At 37.7% G+C, this 23,376-nt stretch overlaps 1 protein-coding gene across 1 annotated transcript; it reads right to left on the bottom strand.

Annotated features, from left to right (window-relative positions):
• Positions 1–6,806: 6,806 nt before the first annotated feature.
• LOC143890332 (putative LRR receptor-like serine/threonine-protein kinase At1g07650) lies at positions 6,807–22,286 on the bottom strand. The gene is made up of 24 exons (XM_077394979.1): positions 22,069–22,286; positions 21,597–21,768; positions 21,299–21,370; positions 21,128–21,196; positions 20,977–21,048; positions 20,803–20,874; positions 20,517–20,588; positions 20,319–20,390; positions 20,136–20,207; positions 19,975–20,046; positions 19,801–19,872; positions 17,930–18,001; positions 17,750–17,812; positions 13,857–13,922; positions 13,427–13,462; positions 13,237–13,280; positions 10,407–10,789; positions 10,132–10,327; positions 9,838–9,978; positions 8,803–8,921; positions 8,486–8,696; positions 8,139–8,376; positions 7,581–7,731; positions 6,807–7,202 (listed from the first exon to the last, which is right to left on the bottom strand). Exons 1-24 carry the CDS (start codon positions 22,160–22,162, stop codon positions 6,831–6,833), a joined length of 3,003 nt encoding a protein of 1,000 aa, XP_077251094.1. The 5' UTR covers positions 22,163–22,286; the 3' UTR covers positions 6,807–6,830.
• Between the last annotated feature and the right edge of the window lie 1,090 nt (positions 22,287–23,376).

Genomic DNA, 23,376 nt, shown 5'->3' on the forward strand with positions numbered 1-23,376 from the left:
TGTAGCATGCAAATACCCTTCGGTATATTGATATAGCCTTATTTCATAAAGGCTACAGTAAGGATATGTAAAAAAAAGGTAATGACAGATGAGGGTTGGTGGATTGATGACAACTTGCCTTATATTTAATAAGGCAATACAGAGGAGGTAGCTTGCCTTTATAAGCTAGCCAATCAGCTTTCAAAAGCATTTAATGCAAATATCTGTAATAAGACTTTTGCCTCCACAGTAGGACTTAGAGAACAAAAAAAGATAAAGGTCTTCAATGGAAGATGATTAGATGGTTACAAGACGAAAAACAGATGGTGTCGAGGAACTAGCTTGTGAAGAAAACAATGTTTTCCGCAAGATGGGAATAGTGACGGCAAGGCGGCAACAGAGAAAAGGATGATGGATCGAGCCTGGCTCTGATACCATGTGAACTGAACAAACAAGAAGAAGAAACTTTCTGTAATATCAATCTTATATTTCTCTATTCATGAGCTAGATGTATTTATAGATATTACAAAGGTATAATCCCTTGACTAAGGGAATACAAAAAGGAAAATGATCTCCTAAACAAGCAATGATCTATAAATGTGGGGAGGGATTTTATCCGTCAGAGGGAGGAAATATCATTTACCTGGATATAAATGTATTATAATCATTATTTGCATGTAAGGATATGCACCTAGAAATCAACCTTTCACTCTTTTTGTTAACGGCCAAGGTTTAAAAAAAACATGTTATAGTGAGATTAATCTCATCCATTCACAAAAAAATGAATGGTTGATTTTGGACGACGTACTTCGTTGCGGCCAAGGCATGCAAATAAGATTACCTGCACCTCAGATCATATGGAAATAGTTTAGAATAATTATATGGTAACCGAGTTTGGGACAGAGTGGAACCCAACAAGTAGTCTCTTAACACATTAGCAATCATTCACTTGATTTTTGGCTTTTTATCCATGAAATTGGCAAAACTACCTTTCGCATGCCACATGTAGCATATGAGGATTTGTTAGGTTCCACTCTCGGTCTCCCTAGCAACACTAATAATTGAGAGAGAGAGAGAGAGAGAAAGGACGGGATCTCATTTTTAATAATAAAAAAAAGGATTGAAACGGTGCAACATGTGTTGTTGGAGTTCCGAGTGAGAACCCGATGTGGATTGCTTATAAGGACTTGGGCACCCTCCCCTTAATAGCTAGCTTTTAAGGGTGGGTTCTACTCAGGACCCAATAAGTGGTACCAGAGTTGGGGCATGATAAACTCCTGTTTACCCCTAGGATGGTGAAAATCCTCTAGGATGGAGATCTCCTTGTTTGGTTTTCCTCCGAACGCAAAGACGCCACATTGGAAGGACTTATAAGGACTTGGGCACCCCTCCCCTTAATGGCTACCTTTTATGGGTGAGTTCTACCATGGTGTAATCTGGGCTGAATATGGTTTCCTAGAAAATAAACAAAATATCCTTGACCCAGCATTGACTGCCGGAGACAAGCTTTGTTTAAAGCTTTAACTGTTGGTTAAGGGTATTTCGGTCACCTTGCATCATAGTTTTATTTTCGAGGGCGGAGTTCGTTTTGAAAGTGTTTTAATAAAAAGGTTGCTGCTCTCTCATGCAACAAAGTTCCGCGAAATACCTTTTGCGATGGACTCTACCAAATCCCACAAAAGATTAGGGGAGAATTATCCTACTGGGGGTGCGAAGTCCATCCTCAAAAAGAGTTAAAAGTCTACCATTATTCACGTTATAAGGGTGCGAATTATCCGATAGGGTGTGCGAATTTATCAGCTCCCTAAAAATAAATGAACTTTGAAAAGATAAAACATGAAGCTGCTCAAAGCCTCGGTTTTCAATGACAGGCGGGTACACTACAAATTTCAGTCCTTTGCAGAAGGAAAGCGCATTTTTTTTTTGCCCGAAAACTACGGAAATTCCGAAAGCCTAAGACCCTAGTCCTAAATGACGAAACTACCTTTTAGGCTGTTCACGGGAAAAGGCGTAACACTACACCTTCAGGAGGGCATTTCCGTCATTTAAATTACTCATGTATCTTCTGTTTTTTATCTACTAGTAAAATATGCCCAATAAGGTATTTTACAATTTGTTTATTTCAATATTTATTAATGAATTAGTATAACTTTTTAAAAATATTGTTCAATATTACTACGTAATTATTGTTAATTTCAGAAGAAATTTTATATTAGAATAATCAAAGAAATGGCAACATGATCAATTAGTAGAAGAAACAGGGAAAAAATTTCTTTGAAAGAACAAATAAACTTCTTTGATTTATTGGAGGAAGAAATAAATGTTGTGGGGTGGTATGGATCGAATGTTTGCCTGAAACTGAGTTTTTCCAGAGGCTCCCTTCAATTCAGCATTCTTCTTGAAATAAAGGGGATATTTTTTTGCAAGGAGGAGAGAGTGTTTGAAAGGCAGAGAGATAAGACTGTAAACGTATCATATACATATCACAAACCTAAGCAAATCTGCATCAAGTTTCGAATCTATAAAAAATCAAATCATAATAATAGTTCCAGCAGAACCTAATTCTATCATTTCAGCAACCTATCAACATGCAATTCTCCAATTGTCAGCTTCCACCACCGAACAAGATCTCGCTATCTAGCGGTTTCTAAGAACCAAAGAACAAAAAGCATGATAAAAATTTTCAAACCCTATTTCAAAACATCAGCAGAACACGACAACTCTTCCCGAAGCTTTTGATCCATCGGAGAAACTGAGCTCTTAGTAACAATTTTATCTACTAAGATTGATAAAAATAAAATGTAAATCAATTTAGAATAGATATTATACAGTCTATACGGATTTTCTTTTGAAAACCATAGGCACCTGATCAGGATTTCCGACTGAGAAATAAAAAAATATACAGAAATAAGAATTCCCACAAATAACATGGTAAATGGCAGGGACATTGCAACAGTGAAATGGCGAAAGTACCCTAGTCGACATTGAGTTTAATGACTAATTATTTATATATTGCAGGTTCATTTTGGGAAATCGTATATCTGGTCCAATTCCAAAGGAAGTTGGAAAACTTACCACGCTCATGACGTTGTATGTTGTTCAAAACTCATCTCAAAATAGGCAGATAAATGGCATTTAATTATGATTATTTATTGTAATTCTATTTTGCAGGATCGTTGAGGCTAACCAACTTGAAGGACCTCTGCCTCCGGAGCTTGGTGACTTGATCAACTTGGAAAAATTGTAAGATCCCTGGCAAGGGCGCTTCTTCCTAGCGGCTCTCTTTGTTTATGATCAAGTTTCTCTCTTTTTAGGTTATTGGGACGAAATCCAATGTAAATTTCATTTTCAATTGTACAGCCAAGCATCTTCTAATAACTTCACCGGAACATTGCAGAGACGTTTGGAAAGTGGAGAAACCTGACAGATATGTATGTTAGTATGTCTTTCATTTCAAGTAGGTAAGTCCAAGGATTTAAATGTTGGTTTCGACCAGTTTAGGTCGAAATTATGTTAAAAAAAAGATAATATTTCGGTTTTCATAAAATTTCCACCAAAATTTTGGTAATTTTGGTGGTTTAAAATCTCAGTTGAAATGTTTAACATTTCAGAGGAAATTTCGTAGGAAAGGATGAAAAACATTGGCGGAATCCTGTAAAATTAAGATTCACTGTGAATTTCATTTCGGCCTTGGCCGAAACCAAAATTTTTGTTACTCTCCTGATCCTTAGTCCAAGAAGCCTAGAAGCGGCTTGCATCAATTTCGGTTGAAAATTTTTAGAGGAAATTTTGTAAATAAGGGTGAAAAACACCTCTAAAATTCCGATTCACTGTGAATTTCGTTTTGGCCTTGGCCGAAACCAAAACTTTTTGGCCGAAATTTAAAACTATGGGTAAGACCACCTACTAGTGTCTCTAAAATTCAGTTTCTACTTGCAGTAGTATAGGTGGGTGTAGCATCTCTGGGCCGATTCCTGATTTCATTGGAAACTGGACAAAACTCAAAAAGTTGTATGTACTTTATTTATCTGTACTTAACACAATAATTGATGCTACAGAAGAAAAAATTATATGAACTGTAAGTTTGAACCTTGGCAGATATATACAAGGCACGTCTATGCAGGGACCTATTCCTTCTAGCATCGGTCTCTTGGAAATGTGAGGCATCTTCCATGTTTTTTACTTTTGAATTCTTAAGCTACTTTGGTGGCATCTCCCGGGATTTATATCCATTATTCTAGAATGAAATGAATCAAAAGTTATTGCATCTAACATATATTTTTCTCCAGTAGGACATGGGTTTCCCTCCGTTGAAGAGTTTGACAGAAATGAAAATTTTGTGAACTCTTTGTGGCATAGACATTTCAATCTATTTGTTCTTTCGTTTGCTCGTGAAGTTTGCCACTTGGTTGAATGTTGCAGGGCACTGAGAAGTTGCTTGATTTTTGGCGAAATCCCATCATATATTTGGACGAGAAGTTTAAAATACTTGTAAGTTACTTTAGATGAAGTTTTCTGTCATACTGATATAGAGATTTAATATGATCTATGGGCTTGGATTTCTATGGAAATACATCGACTTAAAAAATGTATAATGGTGCCCACCTATTTGGATATCTAACTGTTTATTTGGTGGTCCCTTGTCGTAGATAGGTTGTGCCCCAAAAATCTTCTCCATAAGATGATGAGAAGGGTGGATACTGGAGAATGAAAAAATAGGCAACCTTGTTGCTGATATGAGCGCGGGGGCAGTGTAGGCAAGGTTTTAAATTTCGGACGAGAATGGTTTAAGCACAAATAGATACTTAAAAATCATCACATAAGCTAGACAACCATTCGCAATGGTTTAAAAACATCGAACACCTAGTAACATGAACTGTCGTGCATGTCTGATAATTTAATGCATACCATATTTCACATATAATTCGTATAAGTATTTATACATAGTACTAGGGCTGCAACAGAGTCGAGTTTGGTTGGGTTTTTCAAAACCCTAGCCCAACTCTGGATCCCATTATCTTGGCCCTGACCCGCCCTGACCCTAAGCCAGGGCCGAAAAACCTCAACCCATTGTCCGCCCTACAGGGCTTAGTGCTAGCCCTGGCCCGCCTGATTGGGCAGCGCCGGGCCGGCCCGGCCCTAATTGACCCTAGTGCAAATACTTGTTAAGAGTGCCAAAAATAAAGCAACCACTTATCATATAGAACAAAATGATCAATAAATAGAGAAAGGGAACAAAATAAGACAATATGAATTCAACAACATGAAGGGCAACAGAGACAATTAATAATAATAATCTAAAGAAACATCAATCCAAGATAATATAAAACATTAGCAAAAGAAACATGCACAGATGGTTCAATTCTATAATAGAAAACTTAGGGTCAGGCCGGGTCAGGGTACCCGAGGCATTAACCTAGAACCCGACCCGACCTGAGTCAGGGTCTAAAAAAATGAACCTTAACCCGCCCTCAGGGTTGGAAAATCCAGCCCTGACCCTGTTTGGGCTCAGGGCGGGTCAAGGCTAACAGGGCCAAACTTGCACCCCTATATAGTACATACATCACATTTCGCATGCAATTCATATAAATCTAATCATGTAAGAGATACTGATATAGTATACCACTATTACACTTAAACAATTTTGGTTTATGCATTTTGGTCATTTCAGTTTCTATTTTGGTGGGGTTCATATTATGTTATTTTATAATGAGTTACAACCCTAATTGCCAATTTATATAATAATACAAGTTACACTAATTACAAAATAGCTATTAGTAGAGAGTTGTAATGAATTTTAGAAAAGTCGAGCTTTGATTTGCCAAAGTTATTCGCGATGGTGAAAAAACTTACATGTTTCTCACTCTCATGGTTCCCATTGGGAAGGTATAAAGCCGTTGAGGAAGTTGCAGGTGAGATGTGACCACCAAAGAGGTTTTGGGCCTTGAGAAATCTGAAAACCTAGACAGGTAGAAACTCCCTTTTTATTCCTTCTCAGGCTACGGGACGCCTGGACCCTACTTTCCAAAGGAAAAATGATATGTGTACTACCATTGAATTGATAATGGCACTCCTTTCTTCGAGTTACATTTTTTATAACGACACTAGGCTAGCCATTTCGCCGCTCCACAGGATCTTCCTAACCCTTCGATTTGTGCACGGACCGTCAACTGAGGGGGGTACACATTGAAAAATTAGAGGGTGTAGTTGATGAGTTTGAAACTATAGGGTTATCGTTGAATGTGTCAGAAAGTAGAGGGGGTGTAACTGTATTTTTCCCATTAAGCTAATAAGATAAATCTGCTAAAAAGTGAGCCTGTGTGGCTTTGTTTCCTGCTAAAGTGAGCTTCGAAGTGGCTTTCTGCAAAATTGCCTCGCATTCCTTTTACCAATGCTGATTTTTCCTAAGATCTAGAAACCTAGGAGCTACAAAACTGAGGCCTCCCTATCCTTATGCTGCTTTAAGTAAACTTTCTTGTCTGCTTTGTGGACACCAGGTATGATGCAACAGTGGCACAAATGCATGCTTCAATAGGGTGCAACCACATTGTAAAACAATGAGGTATAGTTGGTCCCACCTTTGACTGACCAGTCCCTCCATTCGATGGGTGTTGCTCTGGAATTAATCCAATTTTACTTTAAAAAAAAAATTACATCTTTTTTTTTTTTTTACTTAATAAAAATTTATTAATTATTATATAACAACCATTATCTGCCCCTCCGGAGCAAATTCCTGCCCCAGTCCCTGACGTCAACCATCATTTTGAGTCCAATGATCATTTGGACTCATAATCGGTTCTCAAAATCCAAAAAAAAAAAAAAACATGGCCTTAGAATTTTCTACTCTGTTATTACCATGTTGGGAATAAGTCATGATCAGATAAAGATGAGTAATTAGGAGAACAAGGCATTGGCAGATGCATTGACATAGCTAGCGGGCGATTCTTGTCCAGGCTCCGGTTGCTTTGTTGATGATGGCTACTAGTGCCTTTAAATCTCAAATCAACGCTTGAGAGGCTTGGTTGCGAAACAAGTTCCTGAACAACTGCACGGCCTTCGAGCATGTTCACCACAGCAGACATAGTAGGCCTAAGCGTGGAGGATGCATTAGTACATAATAAAGCAACATTAATCATCCTCATTGCCACTTCCTTGTTGAATTCAGATCCCAGCTTTGGATCAATTAGCTCCATTAAACGTCCTTTCTCTTTCAGAACCTGTGCCTGCAATATCCATAGTAGTAAGATACCTTCCTTTACTCATGTTGAAGTTAAAAGCCAAACATTATTGTGAGACGACCAATTATTCCAAAAGTTTAAGCTGTTGGAGAAGGCGTTGTTTAATCTTTTATACTTTAACACTCCCTCCACGTGTGGCCCCTCTTTTCAGGGTTGGCCTACACATGTGGCCCCACTTTTGAGTTGGCCATTAGATGTGGATTTTTAATATCAAGGAGTTTTGAACCCAAGACCTTTGCTTTGATACCATGTGAAATGACCAATTACTCCAAAAGCTTAAGCTGTTGGAGAAGGCATTATTTAATCTTCTACACTCAACAATTGTAATAGAAATGCAAAGATATAGGTGGGGAACAAAAATACCCAATCCAAAAGATAGAAGTGATCATCCTCTGGCGTGTAATTCGTGTTTCTAGTCCCACTGACAATTTCCAATGCGACAACTCCAAAGCTGTACACATCTGCTTTTTCGGTGAGGTAACCCCGTAGTGCATATTCTGGTGCCATATATCCTCTGCAACATCAAGACTATTGTTAATTATTTGTTTGTGAACAGTGTAAGCCAATATAGTCGAGCATGAATAGTTCATATTTTGTTTGGAAAACAGTATACTTTCTAAATAGAACCAAGAACCTAATTTTTGCTTGGAACATCAATGTTCGTAAATTTTGGTAACAGGCAAAAATATCTTGGTAATTAAAAAGGCTAGAATACATTTGGAATTTGCGAATTCATCAAACATATAAGCCTCTAATACAATGAATTGAATATTGTGGATCCCTAGTGGATTCCAAGGATGGGTTATACCCAATTTAGTACCAGTGCACCACAAGATTATGATTACTACTAAAGGATGAAAGTAGAGTTTGCACTTACTATAACTGATGAGAATAGGAGGAAAATAAATAATAAGGGCTCACATTGTTCCAGCTATTCGAGTGCTAATGTGGGTTTTCTCCTCTTCACGAAGCTTAGCCAAACCAAAGTCGGATATCTTGGCGTTAAGATTCTCATCAAGCAATATATTGGTGGCTTTGATGTCTCTATGAACAATTTTCATTCTTGATTCTTCATGGAGAAAAGCCAAACCTCTTGCAATCCCAACACAAATCCTGTGCCTCGTTACCCAATCAAGTTTCAACTGACAGTCTCTGTTGCCTATAAATCATCCAATTAACAAAAAATTGTCATGGGATGTCTTTTATCTAGGCTGTACTCATATTGACATAAGAAAAAAAATGCATTAAATAAAATAAAGTGAGCTTACCAAACAGGGCACGGGCAAGGCTATTATTTTCCATGTACTCGTATACTACCAACAACTGATTTCCTTCGATACAACATCCGTAAAGCTTCACAAGATTTGGGTGTTGCAAAGAAGAAATCATGCCTATTTCATTGATAAATTCATGTTTTCCTTGACTTGATTTGGGAGAAAGCTGCTTCACTGCAATTATAGTACCATCTGATAATAGACCCTGCATTGGAGTAGCTATGAGATATTTGATATATATAAGCTTAGTTGGAACATGTTGAATTGAAAGGAGATAGAAGATCGAGATAAGTAGAGCGGACACAGAATACCTTGTAAACAGGACCAAAACCACCTTCTCCAATCTTGTTTGAAATGTCAAAGTTGTTAGTGGCAGCTTTTATCTGTCTTAACGTAAAGGAACCAGTCTGCAGATCTAAACCTCTGAGATCTGTCCACCAAGAAAAGTTAGACAAGAAAGCATTCCTTGATAAGAAGATAAATTGCACTTCACTAGTGACATACATTTTATAATTTATTAACTACAATGTGAACCAAAAGCAAGCTTTCCAAGGCATGTGAACAGAAATGGAGTTGCAAAGCGAGACCTAATTTGAGACTAAGAAGAATCTCGGCAACCAAGGGTAAGACTATTTTTCCTTGGGGAAGTAAATTTTATGGCATACTTATACTTTCCCATTACGCTGCAATATGTGCAACAATATATTATGAGGTTAATAATATGATCTAAAGCTTCTCAGAAATGATTGGTGCATCGCTCTTTCAAAGAATACGATAAACCAGGCTTTTCTAGAGCAGGGACACTTGATCTTCGGAGGGTGGCATAGTAACCTTAAACTTCTATCAAAATAGATATTTAAAAATGAGAACGAATATCCTGATATTTTTGTAATGAATAGATTTCATAAACAGGAAATCACAATTTTTTATATTATGGAAAAAATGGGCTGTCATTAGTTCAATAATTAATTTTTGCGTCCACATGTCTCGGGAAAAATGGAAGATACCGAGAGAAACAACCCTACATATTTTCAAATAGTTGGTGTGTGGATGCATACACTGATGCATATATATGTGAACATAAGCATAAAATAATGCACATACGGTATATGTGAACATAATCATACAATAATGCACAGGGGAGAGCAAAGTACTTCACACACTGATATAAGGTTAATATACTTGAAGGGATGAAATACAAGATTTGACCATCAGCAGACAACAAGGTAAGCAGTTTTATTCAAGACCTTGCTAAGAAAATTGACTAATTCTAATGCAACTGGTAGCTAATTGTCAAAGAACAGAACTTAGCAGCTTATGATCTAATACACTTGATTCAGTTTCACCTTGGTCCCTTTTGACTTTGCTTCTCAGGCAGCCTTTTCTCCAGAGGACACTCAAAATCAAGAACATAATGCATAATACTAAAGCTACAACCCCAGCTATAATACCGATAGGTATCTTCTTGCCTTTCGGTACTGGAAAGTCTGAAGAAGAAAAAGAATATTATCATTAAGGTGATCAATAAGAGAAACATTGACCGAGAACATAGTATTAGTCGAGTTAGTCTTTCTTCATTCATTTGACTAAACCATTAGCAATAACAAGAAGAAGATGCTAGCACAAAACATGCTACATACCGGGATCCACTGAAATAGCTGATATGAGAGGACCATAGGTCCCTCTCTCAGGGATGGTTGTTGTTCCTTTTCCACCCCAATAAAAGCGGATCTCCAAATTGTTACTACTCACATTTGCAGTAAAACTCTCCACAACTGCCTTATTAGAACCACCAGCTACATCTTTAATATTGAAATCCTTAAGTACTAGTTTTCCCTGCACAACACACATCTCAGCATTTCTGAATTTGCAACCATAACATAAAAAAATGTTGTTTTTTAATGTGATTAGCTACCTGAATATAAACATCAAATATACGCTTCCCGAGGCTGCTAAATGTTTTGTCGTCTGTGAATATTATCTCCGCAAAGTGGAGTTTCACAGTGTAATTGCCATTTAGCAAAGAAAATCCGTAATAAGTCAGGGAGAGTGGAGAAAGGCGTGCCGTATTGTACAATTCTGGGTTAGAAATGTTGAGTCTGGATTTAGCTGTCGCTGTGTAGATGTCATTATCCTTGTCATCGTCCAAGAAGTGCCCAGTGTTGCTAAATCCCCAATTGTTTTTTATACTCGAAACAAATTGTGAAGCAGCACCTAATTGGTCATTTTTTTCATATGTGACATTCCTGTTGATCTTTACCTCATCTCCGCCACAATTTATATGCAAAGAGTAATAATCTGCCACAATGAGAACAAAACCATATTAACAATAAATCAATAAGCAAAACTGAAAAAACTAATTGTTTAAATCAGGCTTTCATGCTAGCCAAATCAGATGCAAGACTCCACACAAATTTACCCTTTCTTTATAATTGTTTACTTTCTTTTCTAATTTCTAGGTATATTTAATTTGAATATAAGCTCTACAATATTTTAATCACTTAATGTTGAAAAGCTCTAATTTGAAGAGCCTTGATCCTGCAGGAATATCTTAAATTAATAGAAGAGACACTCCAAATGAGTTAAAAATTTATATATATATATATATATATATGAGAGAACGGTTTCTACACACAAGTGTAGATAAGTTATCTACACACTAACTTAAAATACAGTGGGGGCCCACATTGTTTGGGTGATCCAAAGCATTCATTTGATGGGCCCTCACATAGACAGGGTGTGCCCAAAAAATCAGCTTCATAGGATCATCCTAACCAAGGAAGCAAGATTCGTTCCTGGAGGTGGGGATTCGCGATTCCCTGGAACGCGAATCCGATTCGGGATTCGATTTGAATCTCCGAAAATTGGGAATTGGGGTTCGGATTCGTCGGAACCCCGATTCCCAATTTTGGGAACCCTGATTCCCAATTTATGGGAACCCCGATTCCCACTTTATAGGAACCCCGATTCCCAGGCGATTCCCTGCGAATCCCCAGTGAATCCCAACTCCCCAGCGACTCCCAGCGAATTCCCGACGAATCTCTGGCGAATCCCCGACGAATCCCCAGCGAATCTCTGGCAAAGCCACGATTCCCGCTTCCAACCATCCCTGGAGCCTTCGATTCCCACCCTGGCAACCTTGATCCTAACCCTTCAAACCGTGGAGGCAAAAAATGGACAGATTTGTGAAGGTTTATACACGTTCATTTTATCTCCACAAATCGTAGGGTTGGGATGATCCTATGAAGCTGATTTTTTGTGGGCACCCTATCTATGTGAGGGCCAATCAAATGAATGGTTTGGATCACCCAAACAATATGCCTTCCACTCTATTTTAAGCTAGTGTGTAGATAACTTATCTACACTTGTGTGTAGAAACCGTTCTCTCTCTCTCTCTCTCTCTCTCTCTCTCTCTCTCTCTCTCTATATATATATATATATATATATATATGATCACCATAGAAAATGTGGGACCCATGTGATTGGGGTGCTTAAGCTCACCAAACTTATGGTGAGCTAGCTTGCCCAATCACATGGGTGCCACATTTTGGGGAGTGATCCAAACCATTCATTTGCAAGGCCTTATCATAGATAGGGGGTGTACCAAAAATCAGCTCCATAGGATCATCCTAACCCCTCCATTTGTGGAGGACAAAAATAGGGCAAATTTGTGTCTGTCCATTTTTGTCCTCCACAAATGGAGGGGTTAGGATGATCCTATGGAGCTGATTTTTGGTACACCCCCTATCTATGTAAGGGACTTTCAAATGAATGGTTTGGATCATCCTAACAAAGTGGGCCCCCATGTGATTGGGCAAGCTAGTTCACCATAAGTTTGGTGAGCTTAACAGTTTGCTCTATATATATATATATATATATATATAAATATATATATATATATATATAAATATAAATGTCTCTGAGGGATATCTTAGATAGCTTATCTGAGCTGTCGATTAGAAATAGGGGTTGGTGCACATGTTTTTTGGGTGATGTTAGATATTGATTCTATAGGACCTAACATTGATAGAGAGTTCCTAAAAAATCATCTCCATAGGATCATCCTAACCTTTGATTTGTGGAGGTTTAAAATGGACAGCTATAAAATGGGTCCACTTTGTGCCTCCACAAAGCGAATGGTTAGGATGATCCTATGGAGATGATTTTTTTAGTAACACAGTTAGGATGATCCTATGGAGATGATTTTTTAGGAACGCACTATCTATGTTAGGTCCTATGGCATGAATGGGTTGGATGAGTCAAACAACATGGGTGATGCCCTATTTATACTCGACTGCTCAGATAAGCTATATGAGATATCTCTCAGATACATCGCCCCCATATAGCCTGCACCTGTTGGGGGGGGGGGGGGGGGGGGGGGGATGTTGACTTTATGCATGGTTTTTCTTTTATTTAATAGTACATAGCATACTTTTGCTATTTTAAATTGCATTTCCCTGACATTTTAGAAGCATGGCATCTGTTGTTTTTCATGTGGCAAGCATACTGTTAGTTTCCATATTTGTGTGTGTGTCTGTGTGTGGTGGTGGTGGGGTGGGGGGGTTCTAAATATGGTTCTGCTTTTCTTTAGTAGTTCAGACCGTTCCCTCACTTTTTATAGATGGATGATGTTAATTGCATACATTGAAAGAAACATCAAAGAATATAAACCCAAAGAAAGGTTTGCGAATAAAAAAGTAAACTTCAAAGAACTACATGTTCCAATTCCAGAGCAGCATGCTTACATTGGTGACAAGGCATGTTCTTTGAGCAATGAAAAACTCCACTTCTACACCATCAAAATGTGGTTAGGAACATGTCAGAATTATACCATAATACTCAAGTACGCGTTCTATTACTCCAAATATACAAAAGCAGGTAATTTACTCTTACACATGATTCTGAAATTTCACAATAAGGGGTTTAGAAGCTTACTTAGAGTTCCTGGTAGAAGAGCTTTCAAACAAGTTGCTGTAGATACACTGAAAGTTTCAGTAATACCAAAAAAAAAATGTAGAGAGACACACACGCACATATTGTGAAAAAACCAGTTACTCCAAAACCTTAAGCTGGTGGAGATGGCATTATTTAATCTTTTATACTTTATAACACTCCCCCTCACGTGTGGCCCCTCTTTCTAGGGTTGGCCCACACATGGCACATGAGGCCCCTCTTTTGGTTTTGGCCATTGCATGTGCATTTTTGCTATCAAGGAGGTTTGAACTCTGGACCTTTGCTCTGATACTATGAGAAACAACCAGTTACTCTAAAAGCTTAAGCTGATGGAGACGGCGTTATTTAATCTTCTATACTTTTAACATATATAAAGCTGGAAAGTTTATTAAAAAAACAAAACTTATCTTACTTATTCCCTTGTTGACAATCCGATAATCCAGTGCCTCCCCATGTAAAATTATTGTATGAAAAATCACTGCATGATTTGCAATATGAACCATCAATTCTTGAAAGGAAAAATAAAATATTTCTATAATCTAGAATAAACACCCATATGTTCTAGAAATAAGGAATGCCATGTTATTAATAAATAGTATAAAATATGGAATAAAATGTTTAGAAACTTATCCTATTGGTTGATCTTCTAACTTCAAGAGACTTACTTTACCCAAGAAAACTCTAATGCTCTGTTTGGTTACGTTTTTTTGAGTAAAATAGTAGGGAATTCTCCTAATTACCCGAGGGGTGTTTGGTAGGGATTTAGCATAAATTGGAATTTTGACCGCCGGTTATGTCGGGCGCTTGTCGGGTGACGTGGAACCCTCAAAATTCGCCGGACTAATTTCTCCAAATCGAAGGAAAAATTGAAGAATTTCTCAGGGAAGTTCTTTTTCACCGTAATTGTCATAACTTTATACTTTTGCTTGTAGTTTTTTCCGTAATTGTCATATCTTATTACATTTTGTTGGTATTTTTTTCGTAATTTTCAAACTTTATAACTATTTCTAGGTAATTTTTCATTTAAAACTTTATAACTTCTATTTTACTTTTTTTTTTTTGCTTATTTTTGCTTTTGCTAGCAGTCTTTGCCCATGTGCGCATCTTTGCACAAGGATGGCCACATGCCGAGAAGTGGCATAGGAGAAGTTTGCTAGCAAATTCCTATAAAAAAAAAGAAGAAAATGTTATCAACACTGCTGTTTTCTTACGAGGGCACTCTCATTTTATTAAAAGTACGGTATGGCCCACACCATAGGATGATCCAAACCGTCCATTAGATGGGCCATAGCCAAAATAGGTTATGCTCCAAAAATCATTTCCATAGGATGATCCTATCCCTCCAATCTGAATGTTAGAGGGTTGATCCTAACCCTCTATAGATCGGAGGGTTAGAATCAACCAATGGAAATAATTTTGGGGCATAACCTATTTAGGCTATGGCCCATCTAATGGACGGTTTGAATAATCCTATGGTGCGGGCCATACCGTACTTTTTATAAAGCGAGGAATGCCCTCATCAAAAAATAGTAGTGCTGGTAACATTCCCCAAAAAAATCTTAAAAAATACGGTAAAAAAACTCCTGCACATCTCCTGCCCCAACCAAACAACGTCCTCCCGGTTGACTGATTTCACAGAGCATAAAGGTAACCATGATAATAATTTGTTGATAAGAAGACCCGGAGCTTGTTGCTGAAGAAAGGAAGCTTATCTTAGGGGGGTAGTACGTGTTGCAAAAGAATCTGTTTCAACCATTCCATGGAGACTAATTTTATCAAAGGCACCGACTTTCTTGTGATTAGTCAGATTTAATATTGTTGGTTATTTGGAGGAAACTAGTGATGGAGAGTCTAGAAGATCTGGGAAGCCGTTCGGATAACCAGAGATGGAGAGTCCAGAAGAAGAGAAAATCACGAGTGCACGAAAGAAGAAGATTTGAAGATAAGGGGGATTGGAGATGTTGCAGATGCAATTTTCGGAATTTTCGTAGGCGCAATGAATGCTGGAATTGCGGAAAGGTTTGGTCCTCTTTGGACTTTTAACTTTCCCCGTATTGGAGTTGGTGAACAGCAAGATAGGAATGTTACAGCCTCGGATCGGAATGAGAATATGGTGAATGCAGATCAGCTAGGCCAGAAAGTCATCGAAGGTCATCCAGAGAGCCCGGATATTATGTTTTCAATTAATAGAGCCTTTGGGGAAGAATATGTTCTAGCTTTGAAAGCATGGCTTAGAAGGAGAAGTGATATGTGAAAGATCCAAATCCAAATGGAAATCAACTACTAATACTACCTGGGCAGAGGTCTGGATAGGGGTAGCAGAAGCTGCCCAAAGGGAAGAACAAAATTAGTGCTTGTTCATAATGAAGATCTTATCCTGGAACATAAATGGGTTGGGCGCCCTTGATAAACAGACCCAAATAAAGGAGCTGGTACGAAAGCAAAATTCGGATGTGATATGCATTCTTGAAACCAAAATGTGCAACATCAATAAAGCTTTTTTCAGATCTATGGGGATTAGACCCAATTGGGACTTCATTTCTTTAGATGCTGAGGGTGCATCTGGAGGAATTCTTCTGGCCTGGGACCAATCAAAATGGGAAGTGCAACATTTTTGGCAAGGCAGATTTTCATTGTCAGTTGTCACTCGGAGTAATGGTGATAATTTTTGGTGGACTTTCACAGGAGTGTATGGGCCAGTTCGAGAGCGGAAAAAGTCTATTTTGGGCTGAACTGATGGCGGTTGGACAGATGTGGAATTTTCCATGGTGTATTGGAGGGGAATTTAATGAAGTTAGATCCATTGAAGAAAGACCAGGATGCAACAGGGTGTCCCAGGGTATGATTGACTTTTCAGACTTCATTGCCTCCAATGAATTGGTGGATTTGGCTTTATCTGGATCTTCTTTCACTTGGTCTAGGGGCTCTAGCCGCAGCAGGCTAGATAGAAAGCTCTTACCCATTCTGTGTCAATCATTGCCCAATTCTTCTTGATCCAAGACTGGAATCGTCAGAAAGCTCTTATTTGCCCCCGTTGCCTAGCCTCGGTCCCTGATGTCTGTCAGAAAGCTCTTACCCATTCTGTGTCAGATCATTGCCCGGTTCTTCTTGATCCAAGACTAGAATCGTGGGGTCCTTCGCCCTTTAAATTTGAGATTGCTTGGTTGGAAATCCCAAGGATGGAAGAGAAGTTGGGAGGGTGGTGGGTTAGCCATAAAGTTGAAGGTCCAACGGATGTAGTAACCGGGGAAAAACTTCATTTTGTTAAGAAAAAGCTGAAAGAATGGAATGAGGAAAGAGCAAAGTTGTTTAATGAGAGGAAAGTATGGTTGGAGACCAGAATGGAAAATATAACTTCATAAGAGGAAAACAATTTGGCCGGTGATGAGGAAAGAGAGGAAATGGGTAGACTCAAGGAAGAACACAAAAGACTATTATTACAAGAAGAAATTTCTTTGCGGCAAAAGTCGAGGGCAAGATAGTTGAAAGAGGGTGATAAGAATACGGCTTATTTTCATGCCATTGCTAGTGCTAGAAGAAGAAGGAACCAAATTGAGTCTTTAGAATTGGATGGAGCTTTATCCACTAGTAATGAGCACATCATCCGTGGGATACTTGGCTTCTATGATTCTCTTTACTCATTTGAGAGATGTTTCCGTCCTGCTGATGTGGAGTTCAGTATCTTGGAGGAAAGGGATAGAGATACTCTGGAAAAGCCATTCGAAGAAGAGGAAATCGAAAGAGGGTTTTCTCTATTGCTAGGGATAGGGCCCCAGGCCCCGATGGATTTTGTCTTGCTTTTTTTCAAAGTTGTTAGCAGTATGTTAAAGAGGACATTATGAAATTTTTTTAATGAATTTTTTGAGGGGATGGATCTAGACCAAAGTACAGGAGCTACCTTTATAGCCCTCATTCCAAAGGTCAATGGTACATCAAAAGTTTCAGAATTTCGCCCTATCAGCCTTGTGGGGTGCCTATATAAGATCCTTGCCAAAGTGTTAGCCGAAAGACTTAAGCATGTTCTCCCATCCATCATATCAGAAAATCAGAGTGCCTTTGTTTGCCAGAGACAGATCTTGGATTTCTCCTTGATAGCCAATGAATTAGTGGGGTAGCGACTCGGATTTTGGAAAAAGAAAAAATTTATGTCTAAAAATTTGCCCCAAATCTAAGTCATTATAATATCACTAATAAAGCAAAAAGGATACATGGATTAACAAAAACAAAACTCAAGAATGCATATTGCATGCACAGAGAACTAATATATCACCATATAAATTATAACAAGCATGGAGAGAAACATACATGTTATCTTCTTTATGCATCCAGTCTGGTCCCGGTCCAGTCAGCATGTTGTTAGAAAAATACCTAATCAAAATCCACAATGATTTACTAGTGATTGAGCAGTTTGTGTATAAAGAATGCCATAATAGTTATCATATAAGCTAGTTTTAATTTTTTTTTGTTATAAATTAGTCCACTAACATGAAATCAGATTTTTTTAGGTCTCCAAAGTTGCTTGGAATATTTCCAGTCAAGTTATTGAAGGACAGGTCTCTGCCAAGAAAACCAAAAGGAAGATTAGATAAGAATAAGGTTCTGTCCCAAAATAATGTCTGCTCGAACATTCAAGTTATTTATTGATAATCAACCTTCAAATCTTATAATAGAAATTAATACTAAATATACTTCAATGTTGCAATAAGAGTGATCCAAGACAAACCTAACAAAAATATTAGCAATATAAATGATTGAACATAAGTCACTGATGCTAAACTTTTCCACTCAAGTTGATGCATCAATAAGCACTACTAGGCTCATTTATGAAACATAAAACACATTAAAAAAGAAACAAGCCCTTCTGTAGCTCACTTTCCAGAAATAGCGACCGTGATGAACTCATGATGAGCTTGGAAAGGTCAATAAAACACTATTAAAATCAGCATTTAAAACAGATGGTAAGGAACCAACACGCTAGAAGTTGAGTCTACTCAAGGCTTGCCAAACCTAGTCGACTGAATGCTGAGAAAATAGAAAATAAACCTACAAATGTACAAAAGAGCAAGTCTAAACCAGTTCAAGACATCCGAGAAAACTGACCAAATCTTGCTAGGAACTGAATGAATGCTAATTTTGAGGGATCAATTGTTTCACCATAAAAACTCAGAAAGGTGTAAATGATTACTTTCCATTCTTCCTCAAGATGATACGCCAAGAAACAATGTGAAGCTAACACATTTGAGAGTATCCTCGATTTTATTATTTGGCTATATATCTTTTACGAGCACGAAGCTTATAGACATAGAATACATGATCCAGTGAGAATCACTGGAAGCTTATTGTTTGATTGTATATGATGACTGTAAAGCAAGGTTTTAAATGTCAGTTTCGGCCACAACCATTCGAAATTTCAGCTGAAATCATGTAAAATTCTGGAAAACAATTTTGCTATTTTACAAGATTTCGGTGGAATTTTGGAAATTTCGGCAATTTCAGTGGAATCTCAAAATTTCAGGGAAAAATTTTAATATTTCGGTGGAAATAATTTCGGATTCAGGTACTTTCGGTGTCGGTCTTGGTCGAAATCCGAAATTTCTGACCGAATTTCGGACGAAATTTCAAACCATGCTATAAAGCTACACAGTAGCACCCAATATATTAATCATTTTAAGCAAAAGCTCCCAGCTGGACAAATGCATATTAAGGGCCCCACCGGATACAAACCGGTGACCTATTGGTTTAAGTGGAGCATCACTTGTGTTTATAATGGGGCATTACCCCAATGCATCCATCACTTGTGTTTAATTCACTTTAGTTTCCCAGAGCTCTGTTTTATATAATAAACTGCATTTTTTGCAACAGATTGTTTCTTTTCTCTGCACTCTTATTTTTCTGCATGAGATTTCATTTGGATCATTTCAACTTCATTAGGCAAATCTCCATTGTTAAAGTTCATGATGACCTGGGACTACAGAGGTACCTACTTTGAGATTCTGGATGTTAAAAATAAGCAATGTAAGACTCAGATTGGGGAATCCAATTGATCGACCCTCAATGGATTATTCATTATTCCCATTTGATGTTTTAGGAAAAAGAAAAATACATGAACTATCCTTCCTTAATTTGGGAAGACTATTGCGGTTAAGGAAACTGGAACCAGCGAACTCTGATGCTATTATTCAAGGGACTCAAACTCGAGATCATGTTGCATAACAACAACTCTATTGGCACTTGAATGGCTGCTTTCAAGGAATGGATTGGTAATTGCATCCACATTTAATGAACCTGTTCCCTCTACTAAAGCAAGCAACATCAAGTAAAGAAGATCTTTATCTTATCTAAAATAATTAACTTACAAGGTTTTGAGTACTTCCATTTCCCCAATAAATGGAGGGATTGGTCCGGAAAGATTGCAATTCCTCAATATCCTGTAACATTGGACCAAGTGTATACACTTCAACAGCACTGAAGAAAGATGAACTTCTGTACAACATGCGAAAGATAAGCTTTAATTCAATAATTCAACTCACAGTGTCTTCATGTTTTTCATCTTAGTCAGTGGTGGAAAGCCCGAAGATGTTCCATTTATGTCACTGATCCTTCTGTAAAAGATTCCATAAAGACTCATTACCAAAAATTGATACTTGAAACGAAACAACTAATGGTGCAAATATCAGTAGTCTCTACTTACAGGTCGGTTATTTTTTCCAAAAAAGAAATGGTAGAAGGAATAGGACCCTGCAGACCACTTCCTTGTATTGCTCTGTTATTGATGAAATTTAAAAAAAAAGAAAAAAAAGGTAACAAAAAAAATTAAATTAAGAGACTAATCCAGGGAAAAAAACTCAAATTTCAAAAGAAAATAATTTTTTACAGTTTGTTGAGCTTCGTCCAGTTCTGGATGAAATCAGGTATCTTTCCGGTAAAGTTGTTATCGCTCATCCTACTGCATTGTGCCAAGAGAAAACAGAAAAAAAAAAAAAAAAAAAAGAAAGAAAGAAAGAAAAAAATGAACTTTATGTATATGGAACAAGGCCAGAAAAGAAAAAAAATGAAAATTAAGAAAATTTACAAGTCCTTCAGATTACTGAGTTTAGCAAGTTCAGCTGGCAACTCTCCCGTAAATTCATTTGAGGAGATTACACTGTAATTCAGAACGCAAAAAAAAAAGCCATTCTATATCATTTCTAAAGCTAATATAACCATTATTTGCAAACAATCATATTTCATTTCAAAACCATCTACATACAGGATTACATGCAAATAATTTTTAAAGGTATCCAAAGAGGCCCTAAGACTCCAATTCAAAAGCTACCCAGAAGCCAAAAACACATTTATATGAGAAGGGAAGATCTTACAGTCTCTCTATCTTGACCAGATTTCCAAGCTCTTTTGGAAGAGATCCAGAAAACCTGTTGGCCTCTAAAGTCCTGAAAATCCAACCTTATTTAAGAAAAAAAGTGAACGCATATGAAATTCACAGAGAATATATAATCAGACAATGGGATATTGGGGAGAGAACCAAAACGTACAAATCTAAGAGAGTAGTAATGTTTCCAAGCTCTATTGGGATGGGTCCTGATAAGCGATTTCCGAGTAGAGAGCTGAAAAAAAAAAAAAAATTCTCTCTCTCGTTTAATTTTAGAAAAGTTGAAATTTATTCTCAATGGTGAAAAAACTTACATCTTGGTCAGTTGCATGGTTCCCCATTGGGGAGGTATAGTGCCGCTGAGAAAGTTGCGGCTGAGATCACTGTGACCACCAAAAGAGGTCATTTTTGGGTGTAATTTAAGCAAGTAATGTTGGGAGGATCTAACGTGAGCCGTGGGCGTAAGTGAGAGAGAGAGGTCTTACAGTATCTGGAGGAAAGGCAGCCTGACTAGTTCTGGTGGAAGCACTCCTTGTAGATTCTGAGCCTTGAGATATCTGCAATCCAGAACATTTTAGCACAGCCTATGTTGTGCTCCATCAAATGAACGGTTTGGATCATCTTATGGTATGGGGCCGTATAATACTTTTTATGAAATAATGGACTATACGGGCTTACACCATATAAAAACTCAGTCACATTAGGTGACAATGTCCATCATTTAGATTCGCATAGAAACTATTCAATAAACAGAGAATTAATAGTAATTGAAGTAATACGTACATATTTACTACATGCCGCACAGTGTTGCTGCGGTTGCATTCCACGGCAGTTTTGTTGTTCTTGTTGGTGTTAGGCACAACCCAGCCTGATTCTCCACTACAAGGGTCTACTTCTGCTCTGAAATCCCAATCCCTCTTCCCCAACTTCCTCCCTATTTCTTTAAGAGCGGCCACTGATTATCACATTTAACAGAGAATGTCATTACTCTATTATGGCTTTTCCCGGACTTGAATATATAGTTTTACATGGCTTTTTTTTTTCTTTTTGATAATGGTAGCCGATTTTATTGAAAGAAAAAGACCGTGGGGGTCAAGATACAAAGCAGATACGAAGAAACAAAAATTAATAACGAGAGAAATTATTAAAAACAGACAGCCAAAGCCTATATAATGATCAACGGTTCCACATCCAAAGATTAAAAATACACATAATTGTATGTTAGAATTGCATGATTGTAGCCATGTTCTCATACCTTCATCATCAGGAAGTAGAGTGGTTCCATATCCCAACCTTCTTAAGCAAATCAGTCCAACAACTGAAACAAAGAAAAAACGTCCGAAGAACATATTCGATAGTCAGAAAATCCTTATATAGATTGAAAAAACCTTCTTCTTCACATTCAGAGCTCTTTCCACAACATGGTAGAATCAAGAGAAGAACAGATCACAAGTGGTGGGAGTGATAAGAACATTCAATCCCACTTATGGATATACAAGTGAATGTATATACTACTAACCAGTGATCGTAAAAAGTCTATCAATTACTTAACTTATGAACTTTTCTAATAAGAAACATTCAATGTAGTTGACTGACTTTTCTCTCGCTTCTTATTTCTCTCTAGCTTAGTGGTGGACAATTATCATAAGTTTACTTTGCCAACGACTTACTCCTTAGACAGTACGTTGCCCCTTATAGATGCGTACATATAGATAGGGTATAGACAGGGGCGGAGCCAGGAATTTCCTTGAGGAGGGGCAGAACATGGGTGAGGCCCATTACCCTTTTACACTAGAGGGTTTCTCCCAAGTAAAAAAGGGGGCTAGTATAACTTTTCCCTTACATTTCATGTAGTGGGGCCAAATTATATTACACATGTTTTGATGGGTTGGGCCCACTATTTAACACTCCTAGCATGGCATGGGTAATTTGTTTTGGGATGGTGAAAGTTTTTTGTAGTCTGATATCATTCAAAAAGTATTGTACAACTTACCATATGATGATCCAAACCGTTCATTTGATAGGCCACAATGTAAGGGTATGCCAGAAAACTCATTTCAATAGAACGATCCTAGCTCTGTGAAAGGTCTCCATAATATGCAATTCCAATACAGATCGTAGAGCTAGGATCATCCTATTGAAATGTGTTTTTGGGCTATGACCCTAACATCGGAAATACATTGCACCCCAAAAACCATTTTCATTGGGGTGCAATGTATTTACGATGTGGCCTAGGATCATCCTATCGAAATGAGTTTTTGGGCTATGACCCTAACATCGTAAATACATTGCACCCCAAAAACCATTTTCATTGGGGTGCAGTGTATTTACGATGTGGCCCATCAAATGGACAGCTTGGATCATCCTATGGTAAGTTATACAATACTTTTTAAAAAATAATTTGAACTATACGAGCTTACACCATATTATAACTGATATCTTTTGAGCATATCAGTGGAGATTTTATATGGTGTGTGTATGCGTGAATTCCAGTTTTCTTCTAGGTCCCACTTCAGAGGATGATCGAACGGTTCATTTGTGGGCCACAAATCCACAATGTCAT

Source organism: Tasmannia lanceolata, unplaced genomic scaffold (genome assembly GCF_043159265.1).
Source record: "Tasmannia lanceolata isolate RefF3 unplaced genomic scaffold, GAP_Taslan_0.1 ptg000013l, whole genome shotgun sequence".
NCBI classification, from domain to species: Eukaryota; Viridiplantae; Streptophyta; class Magnoliopsida; order Canellales; family Winteraceae; genus Tasmannia; species Tasmannia lanceolata.